Source organism: Entelurus aequoreus, linkage group LG15 (genome assembly GCF_033978785.1).
Source record: "Entelurus aequoreus isolate RoL-2023_Sb linkage group LG15, RoL_Eaeq_v1.1, whole genome shotgun sequence".
Classification (NCBI taxonomy): domain Eukaryota; kingdom Metazoa; phylum Chordata; class Actinopteri; order Syngnathiformes; family Syngnathidae; genus Entelurus; species Entelurus aequoreus.
The window spans coordinates 33,382,967-33,410,895 of NC_084745.1; the positions used below are offsets into that span (position 1 = coordinate 33,382,967).

Genomic DNA, 27,929 nt, shown 5'->3' on the forward strand with positions numbered 1-27,929 from the left:
TTGTCCTTTTTAATAAAAGATTTTACTTGAGTGTTGTTTTTACACGTCTTATTAAGGCATCATGCACAAAAAATAAGCAATACTAAAATGCGCATCCTTGAACAACGGTATGTTTGCTGTTAAAAAATAGTTTTGTACAAATATGGCATGTAAACTGGCATGTTAGTTATTTTTTAAGTAGAGGGCTGACTGCTTTCACAGTATTTGTAAACATGGCTTTAAACAAACAGAAGAGAAAGCATGCTAGAACATGTGGGGCAAAAAAACCCTGAAATGCATGCAATGCATATGCATTATATTTTTTAAACCGTAATAATAAAAGTTAAGACATTTAAATGACGACAACAACAGACAATAAGACAGTGTCAATAATAATCCCTAAAATGGAGACTTCCATACAGACATATATCAGATTGGTCATCAAATAAAACACTACAAGATTTCTTCTTTACTTTTTTTTTTTAAATACATCAACGAAAGAAGTACATGCAGAAAAAAATGTATGACAAACAAAAACAAAAAATCTGTATATTTTCTCTTTTGTATCAAATTTTTGTGAAGTAAAAAAAAAAAAAAATCTTGTAGTGTCCACCATGGCAGACGTCCAGGAAGTGCCGCCATTTTTGGCACAGTTGTGTCCAGTTGTGCTCCTCTGTGCTGCTTGTCTTGTGTGCGTTATACTACATTGAAGACCATAGATAGATACTGTTCATAGGAAACCTGGATCCAGCCATCCTGGTCTGTGTCGTACCGCCTGAAAACATCAGTTAACCTCTGCAGAAGAGAAAAGTGAGTTATTAAATGTAAATGCTGGAATATTTTACTGTTTTGATGCATTGGAAAAAAGTTACCTGCAGGACGATACAGCATTGGATGAAGTCATCGAAGGCCACCTGTCCTTTCCTCTGTCGATCAAACTTCTCAATGAGTGTACCGTAGAACTGATCCGATAGACGATAGCCTGCGCGTGACAAAAAAATATGTTTAGTAATATTTTTCAAACAAGCTTAAAATCATCACGCCTTTATTACTCTTTTGCACTATTTAACATGTCCAAAAAGGAGTAGGAAGAAGTCGAGCCTTCTTAAATCCTACCCTTTCTACATGTGTCAGCAATTACTGATAGTTCCTGTGTTTAACATTTTAACATTTTCTTATAGGAAGGAAAATAAATAAACAATGTGCAGCAATGGCTAGATGGTCTATGCAGTGATGAACAAAAATGAGAAAACATTTTTAAATAAAGCTATATCTAAATAATTTAAAAACCTTAAATAGAGAATAAAATTAAAATACTAAAGATACATAAATACATAGCGAAGCACTGTATAATGCAGAATAGTGCAGCTAATTTTCAGTGTCCATCAGCAAAAAGAATACATTGTGATATATTATAGATATTACAACAACTTTGTCAATTATAACATGCATCTAAGGCAGGGGTCTCAAACTCAATTTACCTTGGGGCCACTGGATGCAAAAACTGGGTGAGGCTGGGCCGCAAGAAAAGATTTCTTAAAAATAAATCTAACATGCACTTTTTAATGAATTCATCTTCTTTGAATGGCTTTCCCGCCCTAGCAACCATCTCACTCACCATGTAACTAGCTTTGACTGCTGCATCGCTCTTTTCGCTTGCTTTTTTGACAAAATCTTGTTGCCTCAGTAGACTGGTTTTAAAATTTGCAACCCGGTTCACTCTCTCATCTCCCTGGTATTTTGCATACTCCTCAGCATGTCTAGTTGTATAATGACGTTTGAAATTGTATTCCTTGTGCACTGCAACTTTCTCTGTATCAACTACAGAAAAGAGCTATAAGGATTATTCATAAAGTAGATTACTTAGAACACACTAACATATTATTTATTAATTTGGGTTTATTGAAATTACAGGAGCTAGTAAAGTTACAGACATGATGTGTCATGTTTAAGGCTAAAAGTAAAACATTACCAGCAAATTTACAAAAAATGTTTGTCATCACTTCTGAGAATGAAGAGCATAGAAGAAAAGGTCATTTCCAACATCAGTATTCAAGGACAACTTTAAAACAAATGTGCATATCAGTGGTGGGGGTTAAACTATGGAATTCTCTTTACAATGAGATAAAGGATTGTAAAAATATATTCCAATTGAAAAAATATATAAAGACAGAACAATAAGATCATATGGACAGCCATAAGTGTTTACATTTTGCTTTATATTTATTATTTAACTTATTTTTTGCCTGGTTTTGTATTTGTTTTATATCATCCTGTGAGGTGTATATTACGTCTTTTGTTTATTTTGTTCGGTTTGTACATCATGAAGTTTTGCTCTTCTTGTGTTTTTTTGTTTGTTTTCATTATATTTGGATGTAATTGTTGGTTTATATGATATCATTAAGTAAGACTACGTATTATGTTAAAGGGGGCAGGAAAATATAAGATTTTTCTTCATCCTGCTCCTTCTCAGGCATTGGTGTGTAAATGTATAATTGAATAAGTGAGGTATAATTGTCTATCGATCAAAGATGCACATCAATGAAGGAGATAAATAAAAATGAAAAGAAATTAAATGAAATAAGACACGTCGGGGTGCCCCTGTGCTCAACAAAGAAATATTGCATCAAAAATCGTCTCTGTCTGGAGTCAACGGTGGGGAGGGTGGGTGGTAGTGGGGGTTGGCGGCTCACCGTGGACTTTACAGTTACGGTAGCACAATTAGCCTCGAACGGGCTAACATCACCACTAACGTGTTACACGTCTGATTCGCCCAGCGACTCTCTGCCGGAGTATCAGCGCTGGGGTCCAGTGCACCACACTTTTGTATTGTCGCTTGGTCCTTCGGCGGAGTGCTTTGGAAGGACCGCTCGTCTTCCCCGCTTGGACTGTTTACAACGGGGGCGGGAGCGAGCAGGCGGGCGAGCAAGGGAGGCAGGGAGGGAGGGAGGGAGGGAGGAAGACCGTGTGCGGGTGTCGTGGAAAAGCGGCAAAATGTTTCTCTGCTTGCATCACGCAAGTGACGTCAATGAATACTTGCCAACCTTGAGACCTCCGAATTCGGGAGATGGAGGGGGGGATTGAGGTGTGTGTGGGGGGGTTAAGGTGGGCGGGGTTGGGAGGAGGCGGGGTTGGGGGTACCGGGGGTGTTTTTGTAGCCAGGAAGAGTTAGGGCTGCAAAGGATTCTGGGTATTTGTTCTGTTGTGTTTATGTTGTGTTACGGTGCGGATGTTCTCACAAAATGTTTGTCATTATTGTTTGGTGTGGGTTCACTGTGTGGCGCATATTTGTAAATGGTAAATGGTAAATGGTTGTACTTGTATAGCGCTTTTCTACCCCTTTTTAAGGAGCCCAAAGCGCTTTGACAGTATTTCCACATTCACCCATTCACACACACATTCACACACTGATGGCGGGAGCTGCCATGCAAGGCGCTAACCAGGACCCATCAGGAGCAAGGGTGAAGTGTCTTGCCCAAGGACACAACGGACGTGACTAGGATGGTAGAAGGTGGGGATTGAACCAGTAACCCTCAGATTGCTGGCACGGCCACTCTCCCAACTTCGCCACGCCGTCCCATTGTAACAGTGTTAAAAAATAAATAAAATAAAATATGACCACCCTCAGTGTGACAAGTATGGCTGTTCCTCAAGTATGTCTTGCAATAACTTGCGTGTGCCTGCAGAAGCTTCATACAACATGTGTCTGGGCCGGCACACTGTTAGTATGGAGAAAAAGATGATGCGCTGACAGTCTCTAGAGGACACTAAAGACAGCGCCATCACGGTACACCATTGACATTGTGGGGAGCCTCATACCACACCGTGATTGGTAGATTCCTTCAGCTCCGCACACACGCTGTCAAGCGCCATTCATTTAAAATCCGCACACAACGCTGTCAAGCGCCATTCATTTAAAACTCGCGGGCCGCACTAACATTAAACTTTCCTATTAAGGTGGGGGCCGCAAAATAACGTCTCGCGGGCCGCAATTGGCCCGCGGGCCGCGTGTTTGAGACCCCTGATCTAAGGAATGCGAAAAAGGAGTGGGAAGAAGCTGATCTTATTTAATCCTACCCTTTCTTCATGTCTTAGCAATTACAGTTTGTTAGTTCATTTCCTGTGTTTAACATTTTAGCATTTTCTTAAAGGGTAAAGAAAGTGATTAAATGAAGTGATTGAAAAAAAGGATAATAAAAGCAAAAAGTGTTAAAAAATTAAAATAAATCTGTCAATACAATTATTATTTTTATAAATTAGAAAGTGCAGCTCATTTTTATTGACCTAAGAATATTGGAGTAATAAAAAAAACACAATGATTAATGAGATGTATAAGATATTACACTAACTGTGTCCATTACAAAACAAAGCTAAGAAGTCCAACAAAGAGTAGGAAGAAGCAGAGTTTATTTAATCCTACACTTTCTCAGCAATTACAGATTGCTTGTTTATTAATTTTGTTCAAATTCTTACCCTTGTCTCATAGGGAGAGAAACAGAATAAAACATGTGTAGTAATGGGGGAACAAAATTTTAAAAAAAAAAAATTATGAAAAATTTAAATAAATAAATCTGCAAATAGATTCATAAAAAAATATGTAAATAAATAGGAAATAAAATACAAATCTTGAATATAAATAAATACTGAACTATTGTATAATGCAGAGAGTGCATATAATTTTTTATTGGCCCTAGGCATATTGGGAAAAAATATATATATATATATAATTATTAATAAGGATGGGTAAGTTTCACAATTTAACCAATACAGTACCAAATCCCAGTACCAATTTTCGGTACTTTTGTGTGTGTTCATGAGTAAAAAAAAAAGGTCATTTGTTTAATAATAAAATCCCAACAGTGAGCGAACAACAATAACTATGCTGTCCAGTTGTTATATGTTGAATTCTTAGACTTCTGAGTCCCATATACAAGTATTATATAGTAGATTTTGCATGCAGTTACAATTCCAACACATTAGATGGCAGTAGTATTTAGGCTACACTGTGTTGCCTAACCAGGAAGTATTTTTTGCCATTAAGTTGAGCCAGACAAAGTGTTTATACTGAATGTATTGCACTTATTATACACCAGCTGTTTGATTGTAACTTGCATCTTAGTTGTAGTTTTCATTACCAAATTTTGGAGGTGTTGAAATCGCCATGTAAAATCGCTACTGCTAATCAATAGCATGTTTATGGCACATTTTTCCAAGATAGCGCATTTTGGAAAAATGGAGCCTTAATGTATGTTCAAGCTTTTTTTATCAGGAATACCCGCTTTGTTGGCAAGGACATGGAAAAATGCAACTTTACCTAGAAGCAGTTTGGCTGTGTACACTCTGAGTGTTGCTTAAGTAATTGTTTCCCAGCCAAGTGTTTGAACCAGCGCCACAACAAAGGTATCGAAATATGGTACTGTTTGATTTTACATGATCAATATCCTATAATACCTGCGAAATTCATAGGTACTTATAAAAGTACCATCCCTAATTATTAATGAGATATATCATTAGTTTATACAAAACCCAAAACCAGTGAAGTTGGCACGTTGTGTAAATCCTATTAAAAAACAGAATACAATGATTTGCAAATCCTTTTCAACTTATATTCAATTGATTAAACTGCAAAGACAAGATATTTAATGTTCGAACTAAGATACAACATTTTTTTTTGCAAAAAATCATTAACTTAGAAGTTAATGGCTGCAAACATTGCAAAAAAGTTGGCACAGAGGCATTTTTACCACTGTGTTACATGGCCTTTCCTTTTAACAACACTCAGTAAACGTTTGGGAACTGAGGAGACCAATTTTTGAAGCTTTTCAAGTGGAATTATTTTCCATTCTTGCTTGATGTGTCTGTTGTCGTATTTTACGCTTCATAATGCACTACACATTTTCAATGGGAGACAGGTCTGGACTACATGCAGGCCAGTCTGTCTGGACTACAGGCAGGCCAGTCTGTCTGGACTACAGGCAGGCCAGTCTGTCTGGACTACAGGCAGGCCAGTCTAGTACCTGCACTCTTTTACTACAAAGCCACGCTGTTGTAACACGTGCAGAATGTGGCTTGGCATTGTCTTGATGAAATAAGCAGGGGCATCCATGAAAAAGACGTTGCTTGGATGGCAACATATGTTGCTCAAAAACCTGTATGTACCTTTCAGCATTAATGGTGCCTTCACATATGTGTAAGTTACCCATGCCTTGGGCACTAATACACGCCCATACCATCACAGATGCTGGCTTTTGAACTTTGTGCTTATAACAGTCCGGATGGTTCTTCTCCTGTTCGGTCAGGAGGACAAGACGTCCACAGTTTCTAAAAACAATATGAAATGTGGACTCATCAGACCACAGAACACTTTTCCTCTTTGCATCAGTCCATCTTAGATAAGCTCGGGCCTAGCAAAGCCGACAGCGTTTCTGGGTGTTGTTGATAAATGGCTTTCGCTTTGCATAGTAGAGTTTTAACTTGCACTTACAGATGTAGCAACTAACTATAGTTACTGACATTGGTTTTGTGAAGTGTTCCTGAGCCCATGTGGTGATATCCTTTACACACTGATGTCGTTTTTTGATGCAGTACCGTCTAAAGGAATGGAGATCACGGGCATTCAATGTTGGTTTTCAGCCTTGCTGCTTACGTGCAGTGATTTCTCCAGATTCTCTGAACCTTTTGATGATATTACCGTAGATGGTGAAATCCCTAAATTCCTTGCAATAGCTCGTTGAGAAATGTTGTTCTTAAACTGTTCAACAATTTGCTCACGCATTTGTTCACAAAGTGGTGACTCTCGCCCCATCCTTGTTTGTGAATGACTGAGCATTTCATGGAAGCTGCTTTTACACCCAATTATGGCACCCACCTTTTCCCAATTAGCCTGTTCACCTGTGGGATGTTCCAATTAAGTGTTTGATGAGCATTCCTCAACTTTTTCAGTCTTTTTTGCCACTTGTGCCAGCTTTTTTGTCGTAGGCATCAAATTCCAAATGAGCTATTATTTGCAAAAAATAACTACGTTTACCAGTACGAACGTTAAGTATCTTGTCTTTGCAGTGTATTTAATTGAATATAAGTTGAAAAGGATTTTCAAATCATTGTATTCTGTTTTTATTTATGATTTACACAACGTGCCAACTTCACTAGTTTTGTTTTTTTACACTAAATTTGCCAGTTATAACGCAAAGCTTTGTTCAGGTAGCTTGCATGTAAGAGTCTGCATCTTTAATGTACCAAACATATCAAAGTGGTCTCCACATCCTTACATTTTTCTGTATTTGGCCCTTGGTGGAAAAAATTGTATAATGTATAAAAATGTATTAAATAGTAAAAGTAGTAGTATAAATCCAGGATTTAGGGCGGGGAGGGAGTGTCAATGAAAACTGAGCAGAATCATCAATACCTCCTCGGTTCATGGAAAAGTCTGTGTCACAGCAAGGCAGGAGCCCTCCACCACACAAATAAAGACAAAATACCCAAGCATACTTTGCTGCTCACCAAATCCAGTCAGCGCCTGTCTGAGCTCTGTCTTGTCGATGAAGCCCGAGTTGTCCCGGTCGTACGTCCTGAAGATGTTCTGCCAGTCGGTGATGTACTTCCACACGCCGGCAAACTCGTTGAAGTTGACTCCGCTCTTATTCTCCCTGTCAAACATGGCTGGAGGACGAGCAGAGAAGGTAGAATTCAAGTAATGTATGAAATTCAACATTTCTGAAAATAAGTAATTCATCCATTCAAGTGTTTTCGCGTTGAATTACATTCAATTCACTCTCAATGGCTCGGGCCGCAATGTTTATCCAGTTGTCAAGGCAATCAGATGGTCACACAGTCAAGGTTAGTGTAAAAAGGGATCTGCCGCGTCAGCAGTAACTTACATATTATGGAACGTACGGTCACTGGGTTGAACGGCGTCCATGTACCTGAGAAACAGAAGAATACAGTCAATAAATGAATTGACCACTGACTTGAAAAAAACACAAACGCATACCATTTTGTAAAATAATGCCCCATTGGTCAATACGACATATAATAACAGGAGATCTATTTTTTAGGAAAATAAAGGCAACACATATTGCCTAAGTTTCACCCGTTTGTGTACATTGGTTTAAGAATAGCCTTCATTTTTTGTGATTGTTTTTTTGTTAGCATTTCCTGTACTTGATCATGTCCTACTTCTTCGCTCCATACTTCTTACTTCATTAGGGTCCATCAGGGCGGCAGCACAGACAGAAACGCAAGGAGCCAAGGCTGCCACACTAATGCTTCTCATGACTGATTCAAGCTGCAGGAAAAAAAAGTGGTGGCGTGTTTGTGCAGTTGTGATGCTGGAGCGCCACAATACTCTCACTGTGGTGCACACTGAGCTCTCTCACTGCGTATGGGGGGGCAGGTGGAAGAGAGAGAGAGAGAGAGAGAGAGAGAGAGAGAGAGAGAGGAGGGAGGCAAGGCTGGAGGAAAAACAGGCTGAAGTGACTGCAGTGTACACACACAGGCGCGCACACATGAACACAAACACACATCTTATATATACGTACATATACAGTATATAAACACATGTGTATGTGCTAGGTAAGCTTCTTATACAAACACACCAGATACAAAAAAAAAACATATGAACATGTGATGCTGTAGACCTCACAAATCTGTTGAAACATTTTCGGCCTAAGTATCGATGTTCATCCATCCATCCATGTTCTACCGCTTGTCCCTTTCGGGGCCGCGGGGGGTGCTGGAGCCTATCTCAGCTGCATTCGGGCGGAAGCCGGGTACACCCTGGACAAGTCGCCACCTCATCGCAGGGCCAACACAGATAGACAGACAACACTCACACTCACATTCACACACTAGGGCCAATTTAGTGTTGCCAATCAACCTATCCACAGGTGCATGTCTTTGGAGGTGGGAGGAAGCCGGAGTACCCGGAGGGAACCCATGCAGTCACGGGGAGAACATGCAAACGAATAAGTATTAAATCGCCATTGCCTTTCGATGTCGATATCAATGCTAAAATTATATTAATTTTTAGTCTGCCGGTTGACAAGCTAGCAGCTAATTATGAGTCTCCATACACAGTGTGGAGCCGCTACCTAAGTTAATAATAATCACCATCATGGCAAATAAACTGCATTTCTTAATATTTTAAATATCACTATCAAGTGTCATTAACAAATATTAGAATAAGGCTAAACAAGTTACACACGGAGAGAAAGCCTAGAGCAAGCACGCTAATGCTTGAGCTAATCACTAAGCTGGCGTGTAACAAAAGACGAAATAAGTTGTTAGTAAAATGTAAGAAGTGTAAATGGAAGCATGTTACAGCAGAAAGTAAACAGCTATTAATATCTGACAACTCGACAAGTATTTGACATTTTAGGCTAGATGTTGGTATTTTGCTGCGTTCTGTGTGAAAGGTACGGACAAACAATTATGACATGCATTACAAGCAGGAGCTCTGCCAAAAAGACTTTGTACCTCTTGTATCTTTTATATGTGTCCTAGTATTTTCTTCATTAAAACAAGATTGTATCAACACAACAGTGCTACCCCTTCAGCTACACATTTAGAAGTGTGTGGTACAAAAGGCCAAACCAAGCTCCTTGACTCCCACCTTCTAGCTCTCTCCATCATGTCGGCAATTTCCATGGCTATTACCGCTTTGCTGCTCAAATAAATAACTCAAGAAGGTAGCATTAATCTGGGAGGGCAGGCGAGCGGTGGAGCAGGACCGCTCGCTCATGTGATGTCTATACTTGGGATGCCGGAAAAGAAAAGGTCATCTTTATTGAATAAATAGATGGTGGGCACCCAACGCACTGTATGCACTGCCTTAATCATCTTAGGCACAATATTATATAAATCAATTTGGATATACTTTAGAGTAGGCAGTGTACATCCAGACTAGAAGTATAGAGTTACTTTACAGTGGAACCTCAACTTACACGACCGAGCATGTAACTCAAAATACTCAAGACAGCACAATTTTAACAAGTAACATGACTTTAAAAAGGTAAAGCAAACTTTTAAATAAGAAATATTGTTTGAAAAACAATACATGTATGACAAACAAGTAAGGTTTTTGTAGATGTCTCCTGTAGGCTGCTTGTCCGTCATGTAATGATATGAACTATTATTAGTTGTGTTGCACACGCACGTCAGAGGTGACTGCAAGCTGTGGTAGTGTACAAAAGATAATGCTCGATCGTATCATTTGTAGAGTAAGGATTAGACAGAACAAACTAAAACACGTCAAACACAGCATCGGCACCTTCTCCATAATTTTAATGGACAAATGTCCGTCCTTTGGAGATTTTTAGCTGCGGAGGTTGGTTGCGGCTTCATGTGATGCAGACTTACGGTGCTGCGGTCGTAACTCAATTTACGCTCGCAGCTTAAAGCCGACAGAGACACAGCTCGTATTTCAAAATGCTCATAAGTTGAGTTACCACTGTACACTGAAAATATGACAACACACAGTCATTATTGTCTAAATCAGGGGTCTTCAATGTTTTCCAGGCCAGGGACACCCAAACTGATGGAGAGATGGAGTGGGGACCCCTCACTGTATAAAATTGTGTCATAAATTAAACTGGCCATAAAGGTACCTTGTTAGTCTTTAATACTAAGATATTTAAATGCTAAAATAAAGCACTAGCAATAGGTAGGTGACAACTAGCGTGTGAATCGCTAGCCGACAACTTGTGCGCTAACCGCTAGCTGGCAACTAGTGTGCTAATAGATAGCGGGCGACTAGTTTGCTAATTGCTAACTGAAAACTAGTGACCTGATCGCTAGCGGGCAATTAATGCGCTAATCGCTAGCTGGCAGCTAGAGCCACACATTTCTAGTTGGCAACTAATGCGCTAATCTCTCGCTATCTTAAATTTTAACATGAATGTAATAATACAATTATTTATTTGTTTAGTGAGTAGGGCAGTCATTCCGCTGCCATTTATAAACTACATGACAGTGTGTTGGATCAAAGTTAACATGTATTTAAGGACATTTAAATGTGTGGAAAAACTGTGGGGGGGGGGATTAAGAAACATAGTTTTTAAAAGTTCATAACTACAAATTTCACAACCCCCCTGCAGTACCACTACTTGCTGTACATATCCTACCAAGTCAGACCTACACTGTTCCAATGTCCATTTCTCTGATGATGCCATTGTTGATGACTGAAGTGAAGTGTTGATATCAACCAAACCTAACCCCCCCACCCCCTCCACATCCCACACCCCGGATTGTAAATAATGTAAATAATTCAATGTATATACTCTGATGATTATCTTGTGTGATGACTATATTATGATGATAGTATATATCTGTATCATGAATCAATTTAAGTGGATCCCGACTTAAACAAGTTGAAAAACTTATTCGGGTGTTACCATTTGGTCGTCAATTGTACGGAATATGTACTGCACTGTTCAATCTACTAATAAAAGTTTCAATCACTCAATCACCTGTTGAAGACATCTGGTATGGATAGCTCGTAAGAACGGCAATAATGGCTGACTTATTTTCAGTGCATAGTAAATCTTAACGACAAGCTGTAAACAGACTACTCTAACAAATGTATTTAGTATTTTCCCTTGAGAATGAGTGTTAAAAATAGGAAGGATGTCGTCCCTTTTGCAAGTAGCTTGAAACATTGCACTTCTAATAAGAAATGGCACAATGCTTCAGGCACCAAACGAGACAATTATTATTATTATATCTGACGAGACAGAAACTGGGCCAGGGCAATTGAAAACATCCCGTAATGAGAGAATCGCAAAAAAAAGCTGAATGCAAAAGAGGAATGGAGGAGCAAGATGATGCTCGCAAAGTCCCAATAACTAGAGAGGCATCATCTCACCCTGTTCTCAGAGAAGAGCGTTTTGACGGTGAGAAGAAAGAACAGGACGGACGACTGCGAGCGGCGCCACAGACAGACGTCAGGATCTTGTGCATTTGTGTGTTCAGCCTTGCCGACTCTGCGTCATATCACAGTGAATCTAATCAACTGGTCCAAACAGGACTGGGCAACCTGCTGCTCACAAGCTAAGATGGCACATACTCAAAGGTTATTAGTGCTACATAAAAAGAACAAAAAACCTGTTGTATTGTTACAAAATTAAATGTTATGATTATGTAAATGTGGGTTGTGATAAAAAAAAATTTAGAAGACGTGCTAGCATAAACGTTATACATATTCTCTCAAAGTTTTATGCTCAATGACCTATGGGTTATTAGTTGGGTGGCCCCTGCTAAACATGTTTTTCCACCAATATTGCGCAGATTTTACACACATGCCAATCAGTCGCCTAAAGGTGTATACCAAATTGTGTGGAGAGTTGTCTAAAAGCGCTTAAGTAGGTGTTTTGTAGAGCGCCTTCAGCTGTGTGAGAAATTTCAAGTCAGTTTGACTTATTGGATCTATCAATTGTGCCACCATGCGGTGCATTGTTCAGAAAACGAAAGCACAGGCAACATAGTAAGGATGTACTGCAGTACAATGTTGAAAAAGTAATCAACTATATGTACTCATTACTTCCCTAAACAAGTAATTTACTTAAGGGAATTACTCTTCAATAAATGTAATTAATTACTCGGGACCGTAATTAATGCATTACTTTAAAAAAAAATCTAATTACTGGCCTAAGCAGTTAGTTGAGAGACGTTTCATCAGAGCTGTGTGTGTGTGTGTGTGTGTGTGTGTGTGTGTGCCTTTTAAAGGCGGTACTTGTTGTCAGGTGCCCTTTGACATCAGCAAGGGCCCGCTCAGACAGAGCAGCATTTAGCTCAGCTGTGTTTGCTAAATTAGCAGTGGCAGTGTGCCAGCAGTGACCAGCAGCTCTGTTGAATCTTTTTACTGGATTGTATTAGCTGCGCTAGTTAATAAAGATAAAAAATGTGCTTCCATGGCTGTAGTCTCGTACACACACAATATATTGTAGGATTGCAAGCTTGTCACTTCTTTGATTAGTTGTTATTTATTCCCTTGTAGTAGTAGGAGTGTGTGTGTGTGTGTGTTTGTGTACTTCAATGTTGTGTGTTTGCTGTGTGATGTTGCTTGTTCCTATTTGGTATCAATTTCATTTTAATGTGGTGTTGGTTTTTGCTTCCATTAGTAAAAAGTTACTTTGTGCATTGAACTTGCTGTGCTTCTGACATTGTCTTGTTGACATACAACTAAGGCTGCAGCTAACGATTATTTTTCTATCGATTAATATATAGATTATTTTTTTCGATTAATCGGTTCATCTATAGATTATTTTTTTTCGATTAATCTATAGATTATTTTTCCTTTTACCGATTATTTTTTTCTTCAAAATGAAGATGAAAACATAAATGTAGGCCAGTTTTTTCAAAAGGCATGGCTTTTATTTACAAAAAAAAAGAAGTATGGCCACTCAGTCAACATTGACAACAACATGACTAAATATTCTGTAACAATGTAAACATTTAAAACTTTTAACCTTTAACAAAATTAAAAGTAGCTTATTTGCTTTTTAATGTGCAAATATAAAAGTCAACATCCAGTGCAAATCTTAATATTCTGCAATAGCATAAGCATTTCAAAAGTAAAAGTATTGCTTATTTTGCTTTAAAATGTGCAAAAATAAAGATAAACATCCAATACAAAAAAGTGTAAAACGAAATATTCTGTAACAACAGTGTAAACATTTCAACAAAAGTGAAAGTATTGCTTTTTTGCTAAAATGTGCAAAAATAAAGATAAACATCCAATACAAAAAAGTGCCAATCTAAATATTCTGGAGCACTGTAAACATTAAGTATTGCTTTTAAAATGTGCAAAATAAACATCCAGTCCAACACAGTACACAATAACCAATTCTACTCATTCCAGTGAGTGACTAACAGTTGTAATGAAGAAAGGTTAGCATGTCTACATGCTCTGCTTCTTTTCATGTTTACAATATTCCCAGCAGCTGAAAATAGGTGCTCAGAATGGGTCGATGTGGCTGGAACTGAGAGGTAATTAGCCTTCACCTCAAGCCAGGACTGCGAGTGAGCTGAGCTGCAGTTGAAGTTTCTAGAAGGTCAACGGGCTCATAGTGATGTTACTAGTAGTTGACTGGGAGGTGTTTATTATCATTTGGGGAGAGTCCGCTGCCTGATGCTCACCTGCTAAACACATATCTGCTCGACGCTGAAGCGCTGACTACATGCGCTCTGAATACGCACTGCTGATTGGCTGGTAACGCTCTGAATACGCACTGCTGATTGGCTGATAATGCTTCGTGTGTACCAATCAGATGGTTGTGTGGGTGGGACAATGCTGCGTGCTGAGACAGAGGCAGAATGAGCAAAGCAGCTTGTTAAGACTTTAGCAGCTAAAGTTAGCTTTAGCTTAGAAACTCGTTCGGTGCACCCCCGTACCGAACCGAAAGCCCCGTACCGAAACGGTTCAATACAAAACACGTACTGTTACACCCCTAGCAGATACAAATGACACATTCATGTTTTTGTGTAATGATGACAACGTATGCTCACGCGGACGATTGACTAGTTGATGGTTTTCTTTTCAAATGTTCGTTCATAGCCGTTGTGCTGCTATTATAGGCCATTTACGCTCGACACAGTGTGCATACAACAACATTATTAGGCCGTTTATTGAAATACTTTCACACTTTTGGCGTGATTTTTCCCCCTCGCTCGCACCGCTCGCCTGCTTTGATCGTCTGCTTTGCGCTTCGCCATGACGGTAGCGTGACGTAAATATGCGACACGTCGACGCACAAAAACGGCGTCGACGTATTTACGTAACCGATGACGTCGACTACGTCGACGCGTCGTTTCAGCCTTACATACAACCACATTAAAAGTAGCATGCCAGGTTACACCAAATGTATCAGTAACGGCGTTGTAACATGTGTAAAGTTAATAGATTAGATTACTCATTACGAGCAAAGGTTAGCTAGGTAGCAACACTGTTACCTCTAACACTGCTGCAGTATAATACACTATAATACTTGTACTGTAGTGTAATGTACATTATTTTTTCATAAATTAATGTATTTCTTCCATTAATTACCTCTGCCAGGACATTATGTATTTGTTGGTGTTTGCTTGTTTGTTAGTTAGCGACATAACTCATAAGATTTTGATAAAACTTTTAGGAAAGGTCAGAAATGGAATAGTATAAGTAATTACATTCGGGGGGTGATCTGCCCAGCAACCGACTGCCACAGATAGACAACAGTCCTGTAGGAAACACTAATATAATTGATTTTTTGAGAGAAAAGTAGCATTTTGATCCTTTCGTCTGACTTTAGTCCTCCCACGTCATCACTGATTCATCCTCATATAATTACAACTTTGCCGTCATAGTGTTATATTTTTGTTTTTAAATATGGACTTCATAAGCGGATGTATTATAGAACATAATGACCCGTGGAATCAATGCATGAGTAAAATCCTCATGCACTCAGTGTACGCACAAAATCAGTATGCAGAGCCGGACCCAAAGCCCAGCCTGATAACAGCTTCTTCTTTTAAAGCCGCTGTGGCTCTCTTCTACACTTTTATTTCCCCCTCTGAAGTGGAAAGAAGCCAGGAGAGTTTTCTCATGGGGACGGACATCTTGTTTTAATTACGGAGTCATCAGGCAACAAAGCAAGCTGCAGCTCTTTTGATATTTGCTTGTGCACGTGTACCTAATGTTGTGACCAGTGTGTGTACAGGTGATTTCCCCTACAATTTGAAGTCATTATATTGTTTACATGAATCAGTGGTGGGTGTAATAAGAAGAGACTTAAACTAATGCTATTGATGCAGAAAATTAAAAGATGCAAGACACTTGAGTGCATTGATTTTCTTTTTTCGGCTTCACAGATACAGTAAGTGATGCATTATCCAGTGTTGCTTGGGAATAGATAATTAAATACATTTCCACCCCCTACAAAATTTAAGTGAAAATAAATTTTTGCTGTAAGAGTGGCCAAGAAGGGGAGAAAGAGGGGGAGAAATAAAACATGCATACCATTCGATAAGGCTTGCTGGAGCTCAGAGTCTGATATCACACCACTGCGGTCCTTGTCGACCCTGCAGAGATGGGGAGAACACAGATTAGATATCGCCTGCATGAACAACTTCACACTCCACAAGACAAATCGCAGAGGGCAACAGCTTGAAATGTTATCCTCCTGGGCGCACGTGTCACTGTTTGATGGTCCGCAGCAGAGGATGAAGGGAGTGCTATTCACAATGCACACCAACTCACCTAAAGAATACACGCTAGGTGTGTGTGTGTGTTTATCTATTGATAAGAATTTAAAGTGAACTGAAAAAAAACATCAGCAGTTAAAGGTGACTATGCTACTATGGGACGGCGTGGCGAAGTTGGTAGAGTGGCCGTGCCAGCAATCGGAGGGTTGCTGGTTACTGGGGTTCAATCCCCACCTTCTACCATCCTAGTCACGTCCGTTGTGTCCTTGGGCAAGACACTTCACCCTTGCTCCTGATGGGTGCTGGTTAGCGCCTTGCATGGCAGCTCCCGCCATGAATGGGTGAATGTGGAAATACTGTCAAAGCGCTTTGAGTACCTTGAAGGTAGAAAAGCGCTATACATATTATTTACTTTTGGGTCATCGCATTTCATTATACTAAGGCTGCAGCTAACGATTATTTTTCTATTGATTGATCTATAGATTATTTTTTCGATTAATCGGTTAATCTATAGATTATTTTTTCGATTCATCTATAGATTATTTTTCTTTTTACCGATTTTTTTTTTTTTTATTATTTAAAATGAAGATGAAAAAATAAAAGTAGGCCAGTTTTTTCAAAAGGCATGGTTTTTATTTACAAAAAAAAAAGTATGGCCACTCAGTCAACATTGACAACAACATGACAAAATATTCTGTAACAATGTAAACATTTAAAACTTTTAACATTTAACAAAATTAAAAGTAGCTTATTTGCTTTTTAATGTGCAAATATAAAAGTAAACATCCAGTGCAAATCTTAATATTCTGCAATAGTATAAGCATTTCAAAAGTAAAAGTATTGCTTATTTTGCTTTAAAATGTGCAAAAATAAAGATAAACATCCAATACAAAAAAGTGCAAAACGAAATATTCTGTAACAACAGTGTAAACATTTCAACAAAAGTGAAAGTATTGCTTATTTGCTAAAATGTGCAAAAATAAAGATAAACATCCAATACAAAAAAGTGCCAATCTAAATATTCTGGAGCACTGTAAACATTAAGTATTGCTTTTAAAATGTGCAAAATAAACATCCAGTCCAACACAGTACACAATAACCAATTCTACTCATTCCAGTGAGTGACTAACAGTTGTAATGAAGAAAGGTTAGCATGTCTACTTGCTTTGCTTCTTTTCTTGTTTACAATATTCCCAGCAGCTGAAAATAGGCGCTCAGAAGGGGTCGATGTGGCTGGAACTGAGAGGTAATTAGCCTTCACCTCAAACCAGGACTGCGAGCGAGCTGAGCTGCAGTGTAAGTTTCTAGTAGGTCAACGGGCTCATAGTGATGTTACTAGTAGTTGACTGGGAGGTGTTTATTATCATTTGGGGAGAGTCCGCTGCCTGATGCTCACCTGCTAAACACCTATCTGCTCGACGCTGAAGCGCTGACTACATGCGCTATGAATACGCACTGCTGATTGGCTGATAATGCTTCGTGTGTACCAATCAGATGGTTGTGTGGGTGGGACAATGCTGCGTGTGTACCAATCAGATGGTTGTATGGGTGGGACAATGCTGCGTGCTGAGACAGAGGCAGACAAGCAAAGCAACTTGTTAAGACTTTAGCAGATAAAGTTAGCTTTAGCTTAGAAACTCGTTCGGTACACCCCCGTACCGAACCGAAAGCCCCGTACCGAAACGGTTCAATACAAAACACATACCGTTACACCCCTAGCAGATACAAATGACACATTCATGTATTTGTGTAATGATGACAACGTATGCTAACGCGGACGATTGACAAGTTGATGGTTGATGGTTTTCTTTTCAAATGTTCGTTCATAGCCGTTGTGCTGCTATGATAGGCCATTTCCGCTCGACACAGTGTGCATACAACAACATTATTAGGCTGTGTATTGAAATACTCCCACACTTTTGACGACTTTTGGCGTGCGTTTTTCCCCTCGCTCGCACAGTCTGCTTTGCGCTCCGCCATGACGGTAGTGTGACGTAAATATGCGACGCGTCGACGCACAAAAACGGCGTCGACGTATTTACGTAACCGATGACGTCGACTACGTCGACGCGTCGTTTCAGCCTTACATTATACACTTTACTTTTTTTTACACTTGTACTGTATGACAACCACAATGCACCATATTGTTTTATTTTATACCATTTTTAAATCTTGTGTTCAGTTTCTTCTATTCAAACAAGTTTTACGTATAATTTGGGATGGGCGATATGGCCTAAAATCTATATCAAAATATATATCTATTGCAGCATCCTGTGATAACAATATATATCCCAATATATTATTTTGCATATACATTTCAAACACAGTTTACAAAGGGTCCAAATTTAGCTGCTGACATATGCGGTAACATATTGCATCAATTCCAGTTATTATTTTCTCAAAACTATTTTTAATCTGCTTGTTATTATCTGGTCACTTTCTGTTGTAACATGTTTCTATCTACACTTCTGTCAAAATGTAATAAGCACTTCTTCTTCTCTTGTTTAATACTTTACTTTAGTTTTGTGGTGATACTACAAATGTGGGTATCGGTCCAATACCAAGTAAATACAGGAGCAGTATTGTTCATACTAATGCTGATAGATTTTTATGAAGGTTCTCATTCATCCAGGTCATTGTCATCTCAGGGCATTCCATCGATCGCATCTGGACTGCTTGATTTGTCTTGGAAGACGTTAACCCATGATGCAGTAGAAACAGTGACGCAACGTCCACTAGGTGATCGCACCTTACAGGATAGATCCACACTAAACCCAGAACAGATTTGCCTTTTGCTGGAACTTTGCCTTAACACTACATACTTTCAATTCATGGGAACGTTTTACCGACAAAAACATGGCTGTGCCATGGGATCACCTGTATCCTCAACAATAGCAAACCTTTGCATGGAGGACATAGAAAAGAGAGCTTTGAACTCTTTTGATGGAACAGTACCAAGTCATTGGTATAGATATACAGTTGACACATGGGTGAAAATCAGAAACCAAGAAGTACAAGCCTTCACCGAGCACATTAACTTCGAGCACAAAAACATCAAGTTCACACATGAGGATGTCAAAGACAGTAAGTTCCCTTTTTTGGACTGTGATGTCCACATTGGAGAAAACAGGGGCTTCCATGTTGGGGTTTAACGAAAATCAACACATACCGATCAATACCTACTTTTTGATTCATACCACCCACTGGACAAACTGGACGTTACCAGAACACTACAGCCAACATGCCAAAGAGAAAGAGCATAGGCATTTGAGGGATGCCCTCAAAACCTGAGGTTACCCCAGCTGGTCGTTTGTGAAAAGTACATCCAGTTCCAGAAATAACAAGAACAGAGTGGATGAGGAGGAAAGGTGACAGATGCAAACATATTGTCATTCCATATGTATTAGGTCTATCTGAGAAACTTAGAAGAATTTTTAACCACAACATCCCAGTACAATTCAAACCAGGCAAGACCCTGAGACAGAGACTGGTACATCCTAAAGACCGGACACCCCACACCCACAAAAACAATCTGGTGTATGCTATCCAGTATAATGATGATTGCACTGATTCATATATTGGGGAAACAAAACAACCACTAAGCCGACGCATGGCACAGCATAGACAGGCAAACTCTTCAGGCCAAGACTCAGCTGTCTACCTGCACCTCAGGGAGAAACAGCACTCATTTGAGAACAAAAATGTACAGATTTTTGACAGGGAGGACGGATGGTATGAAAGAGGAGTGAGGGAAGCCATCTATGTCAAGGTTGAAAAACCATCACTGAACAGAGGAGGTGTCTCTCACATATAACACCGTCCTTTCAACCATTCCAAAAAGACTCTGCAATTTAGCCTCCAACAAATAACAGGGGTTAAACATTCTGGTCACAGAAGGTGACCAAAATGCCATTTGCGCCATTTGTTTACAACTGAATGGAATGCTTACGCGGGGGATTCCGACTATTTTGGACTGGTAGCAGTCGATCCACAACAATCGTTCAGCCACACAATACCTCAAGGCTAACGAGGGGAAATTACACTTCAACGACTGTCGTTGGCTTTAACAGTTAGGATTTCTCATTGCATTACAAATGGTAAATGGTAAATGGGTTATACTTATATAGCGCTTTTCTACCTTCAAGGTACTCAAAGCGCTTTGACACTATTTCCACATTCACCCATTCACACACACATTCACACACTGATGGCGGGAGCTGCCATGCAAGGCCCTAACCACGACCCATCAGGAGCAAGGGTGAAGTGTCTTGCTCAAGGACACAACGGACGTGACTCGGTTGGTAGAAGGTGGGAATTGAACCAGGAACCCTCAGATTGCTGGCACGGCCACTTTCCCAACCGCACCACGCTGTCCCCATTACAACAGTTGTTTTTCTCACTACGATAGGGCGAAACCATCCTTGCCCAGGCACACACTCCTGGTTTTTTGGAGTATAAATATTTGGGGTTTTAGCACCAGCCGCTGGACTAGATCTGACCAATCTAAGTCTACGAGCACACTGATGAAGCCTACTCGGATGAACGGCGAAACATCTTTCAAGACAGACCAAGCAGTACAGTGGCGATCGATTGAATGCCCTGAGATGACTAATGCTGATACTTCAAATATTCAAGATGATTAAATTATTCAATTTTTGATCACTAAATATTAAAATTATTTCCTACTCTTTGCTTTGATTTAAATCCATTAGACTGTGCCCAGGGACGCATTTCCTGAGTTTGTAAACAAAAACAAAAACGACAACAAAACAATTTTGTGATAACAAAAAATATTGATCTATTCACTGTAGTATCGGCCATATACTAATATTATACAATACTATGTATACTACTATACCAGAGATGGGCAAACTACGGCGCGGGGGCCACATCCGGCCCGTTGGTCTTTTTATTTCCGGCTCGCTAAATATTAGAACAAAATTAGGCAAAGATCTGTTTTGAGGATTGCCACAACAAAACTGATACTAGACTTCCACGTATTGGCAAAAAAGGGTGATCAACATTGCTCCCACTGAAAAAGAAAGTAAGTGTTAACCGTGTACCGGTAATCCCATTTTGGGGTTTCTTTGAGGTTCCGATATGATATTGTTGAAAATAGATGTATAGCCCATGTTTGGGAAGTCTACTCTTAGTTCCAACAGATATAATATGCTTTGAAATGCATCACGTGTTCGCCCGGCCCATCTGTCAAATTTCAAAAGCCAATGTGGCCCGAGCCGAAAAGTCTGCCCACTCCTGTACTATACTGTCAATATTTGTATTGAGCCGCCCACTCCTGTTTACATTCAAGCACTCTATCTTAGCAGTTAGCATGGCTTATTGTATCATCTAACATGTTTAACCATTCTTTGTCCTCCAGTAATAATGACTTTTAAGAAACCGTGTATTTGCCGCCATGGAGGCGATGACTAGTGATTCAGAAGTGGGTAGGGACATTGGCCACTAGCTTGCTAGCTAGGATGCTACATTGCGTTGAGGAGGCCTTCGTTCGCTTGTCGCCATCAAATTTGTGGGACACCGCTGGGATGTGCATTATCCATGCATCCATTTTCTACCGTTTTTTCCCTTTCGGGGTGGCGGGAGGTGCTGGATCCTATTCCAGCTGCACAAGGGTGGTAGGCGGGGCACACCCTGGACAAGTCGCCACCTCATCGCAGGGCCAACACAGATAGACAGACAACATTCACACTCATATTCACACACTAGGGCCAATTTAATGTTGCCAAGACAGACAACATTCACACTCATATTCACACACTAGGGCCAATTTAGTGTTGCCAATCAACCTATTATTGTTATTATTATTATTATTATTATTATTATACATGCATTATTACGATATGACGATAGTATGAAAAGCTCTATCATCTGCCAAATTGATATTTACAATGTGCAATGTAATCTTTCCAAACATTTGTAAACAAATTAATTCATTAATTAGATTAAAAATGTGTCGGAATAGAAGCAATTAAGACATGTTTTAGGTCTATCTTTCCAAAAAATGTATAAATTAATTACTTGAATACAAATGCAGCTAAAAAAAATTCAATTACATTTTTTTTTTAACCTGTTCGTTTGAAAATGTATCTTTTTTTTTTTTTTGCCTTAACAATACCTGCAACTCGTCTGAATGTCTTCTATTCAGACACATGTGTAGGTACAATAGATATACTGTAAATATAAAGAGAAATAAGGCGTAAAATAAAGACATTTTTCTAAATGTATTTAAATTAGACAAAATTATACTATTTCATACTATTTATTTTATTGATGTTTTCAGTTATGCTTGACCTGCACACCAAGATCTCACAGTGTGTCATCGTCTTATGACCACTAAATCATTAGCAGGTCAGAAACACACAACAGGCAATTATGAAAGGCAGCTTACATCTAATGTGATTCAGTTGTTCCGTAGCAACGTGTCAACATAGCGCTCAGAAAACAAACTGGTGGAGGACCAGGAGCCGGGAAACCTCCAGAAGCAGCCCATCGTTGACTTTCCACTGGTAGGTGTGTCGCTTTATGTCTGCTTGCAACTACAAATTCATTACTTTTTTTTCTAACGTGCTCTGCTCCACTTGTGTTGTGTGACTTTCAGTTTTACATCCCCTCCGCCCAGCTAAAGCAAACACAGTCCTTGAGTAGAAAAACAACTTTCAGAACCTTTCCATAAAGGAGAGGTTTGTCTCGGTGAGGCCGTTGCCGCTCACCGTCGACTGCTCAACTTTGACCAAACAGCGACTAACAAATTCAAAAGTGTGTCTGTGTGGTACGATCCGTGATATTTTTTCCTAAAGCCTTTTTTTTACTGTGAGCCCAAAATGGAGGACATCATTAAAACCATTCTGGCCTGAAGCATTGACAGGCAACCATCTGGGTTTCCTTTCTTCACACTGAAAAAAAACCGGACCGCCAGCATCTACATATGATTTGTGAAAGTATGATGATAACCATGGAACTGAGAACGGAACATACTGGCTGCGTTGATCAGCACACACCTAGAAACTTGACGAGCTGCCAAACTAACCTGTGAAAGGCACTTTTTCAATCAGTTCCATGACGACTCATTTAGTGACAGGTCATGGAAACATTATGACATGTCAAAGTGCACGCTCTTAGAGCTAGAACCAAAATATATGTACGTTTGCGCGGTGAGTCATTGTGTGTGCATGCGTGACACAGGAGCCCTCCCACCTCAACTATGCTCTACTGACTCTGATCACATGACCGAGGGAATTCCAGCACAGCTCAGCAGAGCTCCTCAGTAGCAGATGAGGCAACGTGCTTGTGAGTGTGAGTCATGTTGTGTGCCACATGGCTAATACTGTGTGTTTCCATGATGACTTCATATGTCTACATATGAACAACATTGGAATATTCAAGTTCATTGTTCTGGTGCCCACATTTTCCGTAAGAACCAGAACCTCCTTTCACTATTATTCTTATTTGGTATATAATGTCTATGCAAAGCTCTGTCTGCCACATCTTCATATTTTGACCTCACCAAATGGCCAAAAACAAAGTTACTACATACAAAAACAGAAGCACTTTTACACTAGTCAAAGATCTTCTATATGGTAATGTGTTTTATTAAATGGGAACTGCACTTATTTTGTCTATCATTGAGAATCCTTGTGTAGGACAAGAACACATATGGTTTCCTTTTTTATGCATTATAACTCGTAAATAAACACTAGCAAAAGTCAGCTAAGAATGGAGCCAATCGGAGTTGTTCTATTCCGCCTATGAAGCGCTCTAAAAAAACATCAAAAACTCTAAATTGTTTTATATACGTACGAATATAAGTACCGGTATATATGCAATGTAATAACAGGCATATTTATAACAACATGTAAAATGTATGTATTTTGCTAATTTTAACACTAGAAGCACCAAGAGGCAGTCAAATGGCTGGATTAACTCAGGTGTGAACCACCCATCTTGTCACCATTGTTCTGTAAATGATGCAATTGCTCCACACATAGATTAAAGTCAAATATGTTACTAAAAATTATTTTTTCTATCCATTCATTTTCTACCGCTTGTCCCTTTCGGGGTCGCAAGGGTGCTGGAGCCTATCCCAGCTGCATTCCGGCGGAAGGCGCGGTACCCCGTGGACAAGTCTATCTGTGTTGGACCTCATCGCAGGTCCAACACAGATAGACAACATTCGCAATCTAGGGCCAATTTAGTGTTGCCAATCAGCCTATCCCCAGGTGCATGTCTTTGGAGGTGGGAGAAAGCACAGTACCCGGAGGGAAACCACACAGTCATGAGGAAAACATGCAAACTCCACATAGAAAGACACCGAGCCCGGGGATCGAACACAGGACCTTCTTATTCTGAGGCACATTCACTAACCCCTGTCACCGTGCTGCCTGCAGCTGTGTGCTAAAGAGATCTAGCTTTAGTGAAACACTAGTCATACAGCAGTATTGTGTGCTGGACAAGATATATAAACTACGAATATAATAAAACAGTCACTCGCTGTACATTGTCTGCTCTCCCTGGGAGGGGACCTATGAAGATTTTTGTATTTTCTGACTTATAAACATTATTACAATAATGGATACACATGTTAAAACAATCCCAAAGTATAAAGTCTCTCATCTTTTTTTTAACAGTGGGCAATTTGTGACGTCACAGATTGACGATCGAATTTCTGGGGGCATCCTAGTAAATGCTGCCTGCAGCCTCCAGTGTTATTCCTTCTCGTCTCATGCCGTCCCGCCTTGTCTGATGTCTATAGAAATAAAATACTACTGTGTTTATTCGTCCACCACATTTTATTTCATTCATTTTAAACATAGATTAGAATCATCATAGGCAGGAGTGCTCTGCTGTTCCTAAGGACTTATTGCAAAAACGCTAGTCAAAGATCCTCTGTATCAGTAATTCTCAAACTGTGGTATATGTACTACTAGTGGTGCGCGGGCTCTTTCTAGTGGTACATCATTGAATCACTCAATTAAAGTAGAGTGTTTAATTTTTCTATATTCAAACACATTGTTACTGTTCAAACTGTGTGTAATGTTACAGTGGCCATAATATTTAATATACTTGTTTGTTTTTAATGAATACTTAGGACTACTACACTACTGTATTTGCTGAGATGGTACTTGGTGAAAAAAGTTTGAGAACCACTGCTCTATATTGCAGGAGTCGTCTGCTCCTTTCAGGACCTACTGCAGAAACGCTAGTCAAAGACCTAAAGCTTTGTGACAGGAGTGCTCTGCTGTTTCAAAGGACCTACTGCAAAATGTTGGTCAAAGATCCTCTATATGACAAATGTGATCTGCTCTTTTAAGGACCTACTGAAAAAACATTAGTCACAGACCCTAGAGCTATACGACAGAAGTGACCTGCTGTTTCCAAGGACCTACTGCAAAAACACAAGTCAAAGATCCTCTAAATGACAAAAGTGATCAGCTCTTTTTAAGGACTTACTGAAAAACAGCCACAGACCCTAAAGCTATGTCAGGAGTGCTCCGCTGTTTTAAGGACCTACTGCAAAAAATGTTAGTCAAAGATCCTCAATATGACAGAAGTGGTCTGCTGTTTTTAAGGACCGAATGCAAAAACGCCAGTCAAATACCTTGATATGACAGGAGTGGTCTACTGCTTATAGGAATCTACTGCTAAAACGTGAGTGAAAAATCCTCTAAAAGACTCAAGCTACTCAACTTTAAAAACATTTGTTACTCTCAACTTTTAAAACTGAACTCTGCTCTGCACTCGGAAGTCCTTCACAGGCTGTTTATTGACCCTATCCCTGTCTACAAAGATATTGCAACCAGCAGCACATTAAAAGTGCCTGTTGAATGGGGTCTTTGCACCACACATAAATAGTGGTTTGTAATGCCTTCTGCAGCATTCCAATGCAACAAAGCAGTGGGATAAAATCTGCAGTATTACATAAATCTATATAATACGACAACCTCAGCTTGATAAATGTATAATTGCAGGGAATTGTGTTTTTGGAGCTTCACAGCATATTCACTGCTTAGAAATACCCCCTTTAGCTTGGCAAAACCTTCCAATGACTCCTGTGTTTGTTTGAAAAGTGCCACCATGTTGACAAGCTGTCAGGCTCATTTAGTGTCAGTAATAGTGGGATGAAGCTCCCGACTAAGGTACTGTGCTACAGTAGAATGTGACCTTATGAGTGTCTCTAATAGTGGAATTTAGCACCATATTAACATACTGTACTACAGTAGAATGTGAGCTTATGAGTGTCACTAATAGTGGAATTTAGCACCATACTAACGTACTGTACTACAGTAGAATGTGAGCTTATGATTGTCACTAATAGTGGAATTTAGCTACCTCCGAAGGTACTGTATTACAGTAGAATGTGACCTTATGAGTGTCAGTAATAGTGGAATATAGCACCATACTAAGGTACTGTACTACAGTAGAATGTGACCTTATGAGTGTCACTAATAGTGGAATTTAGCGCCCTACTAAGGTACTGTACTACAGTAGAATGTGACCTTATGAGTGTCACTACTAGTGGACATTAGCACCATACTAAGGTACTGTACTACAGTAGAATGTGACCTTATGAGTGTCATTAATAGTGGAATGTAGCACCATATTATTATGTGCGCTCTGTACCGAGGATGTTGTTGTGGCTTGTGCAGCCCTTTGAGACACTTGTGATTTAGGGCTATATAAATAAATATTGATTGATTGATACTAGTGGACATTAGCACCATACTAAGGTACTGTACTACAGGAGAATGTGACATTATGAGTGTCACTAATAGTGGAATGTAGCACCATATTAACGTACTGTACTACAGTAGAATCTGACCTTATGAGTGTCACTAATAGTGGAATGTAGCACCATATTAACGTACTGTACTACAGTAGAATCTGACCTTATGAGTGTCACTACTAGTGGACATTAGCACCATACTAAGGTACTGTACTACAGTAGAATCTGACCTTATGAGTGTTAATTATAGTGGAATGCAGCACCATATTAACGTACTGTACTACAGTATAAACATACTGTACTACAGTAGAATGTGACCTTATGGGTGTCAGTTAGAGTGGAATTTAGCGCCCTACTAAGGTACTGTGCTACAGTAGAATGTGACCTTATGAGTGTCACTAATAGTGGAATGTAGCACCATGCTAAGGTACTGTACTACAGTAGAATGTGACCTTATGGGTGTCAGTAATAGTGGAATTTAGCACCATATTTACGTACTGTACTACAGCAGAATGTGACCTGAGAGTGACGTATCACCCGCTATGCAGTACAAAACTGTACTTCTAGAAAAACCCACCTTCCGTGTAGCTTATGGGTGTCTATAATAACGTTTGAGCTAATATAGAACTTAGAAAACTTAGATAGTGCGTAACAATACTGCTTAAAAACACACACCCAGGTTTAAATGAGTGCTAGCCGCCCGCAATGACAGAGCGCCTCTGTACTTACCGCTGGAAGATATTCCACAGAAAACCCTGGTCCGGAGGAGTGTTGATATGCGGCGGGGCTCTGTACGGACTGTGATATGCCATCTTAAAGGGAATAAAAGGGAGAAAATGTCTCCGCTAACGCTTCTTCCAGGCGGCCAAGCTTCAAATCTGTCGTCTCTCTCACGTTGACTGCTTTCCTTGGGTCCTCCCTAGCCCGCAGGGGCGTGGCCAATCAGTCACCACTTCCTATAGCGGCGGCGTGACGTCACATTTTCCTCAGTCGGAGCTGCGTAAAAATATAAGCTGTAAAAGATTCAGGTTAC

The 27,929-nt window shown here is 39.7% G+C and overlaps 1 protein-coding gene across 2 annotated transcripts; it reads right to left on the minus strand.

The window, feature by feature from the left end:
• pdcd6 (programmed cell death 6) lies at positions 1 to 27,929 on the minus strand. 2 transcript variants are annotated; one of them, XM_062022042.1, is made up of 6 exons: positions 27,626 to 27,929; positions 15,971 to 16,032; positions 7,857 to 7,901; positions 7,468 to 7,638; positions 852 to 961; positions 1 to 774 (listed from the first exon to the last, which is right to left on the minus strand). In XM_062022042.1, exons 1-6 carry the CDS (start codon positions 27,706 to 27,708, stop codon positions 676 to 678), a joined length of 570 nt encoding a protein of 189 aa, XP_061878026.1. In that variant the 5' UTR covers positions 27,709 to 27,929; the 3' UTR covers positions 1 to 675. The 2 variants fall into 2 exon arrangements, with proteins under 2 accessions (XP_061878026.1, XP_061878027.1); XM_062022043.1 differs by having other exon boundaries at positions 7,480 to 7,638; positions 27,626 to 27,914.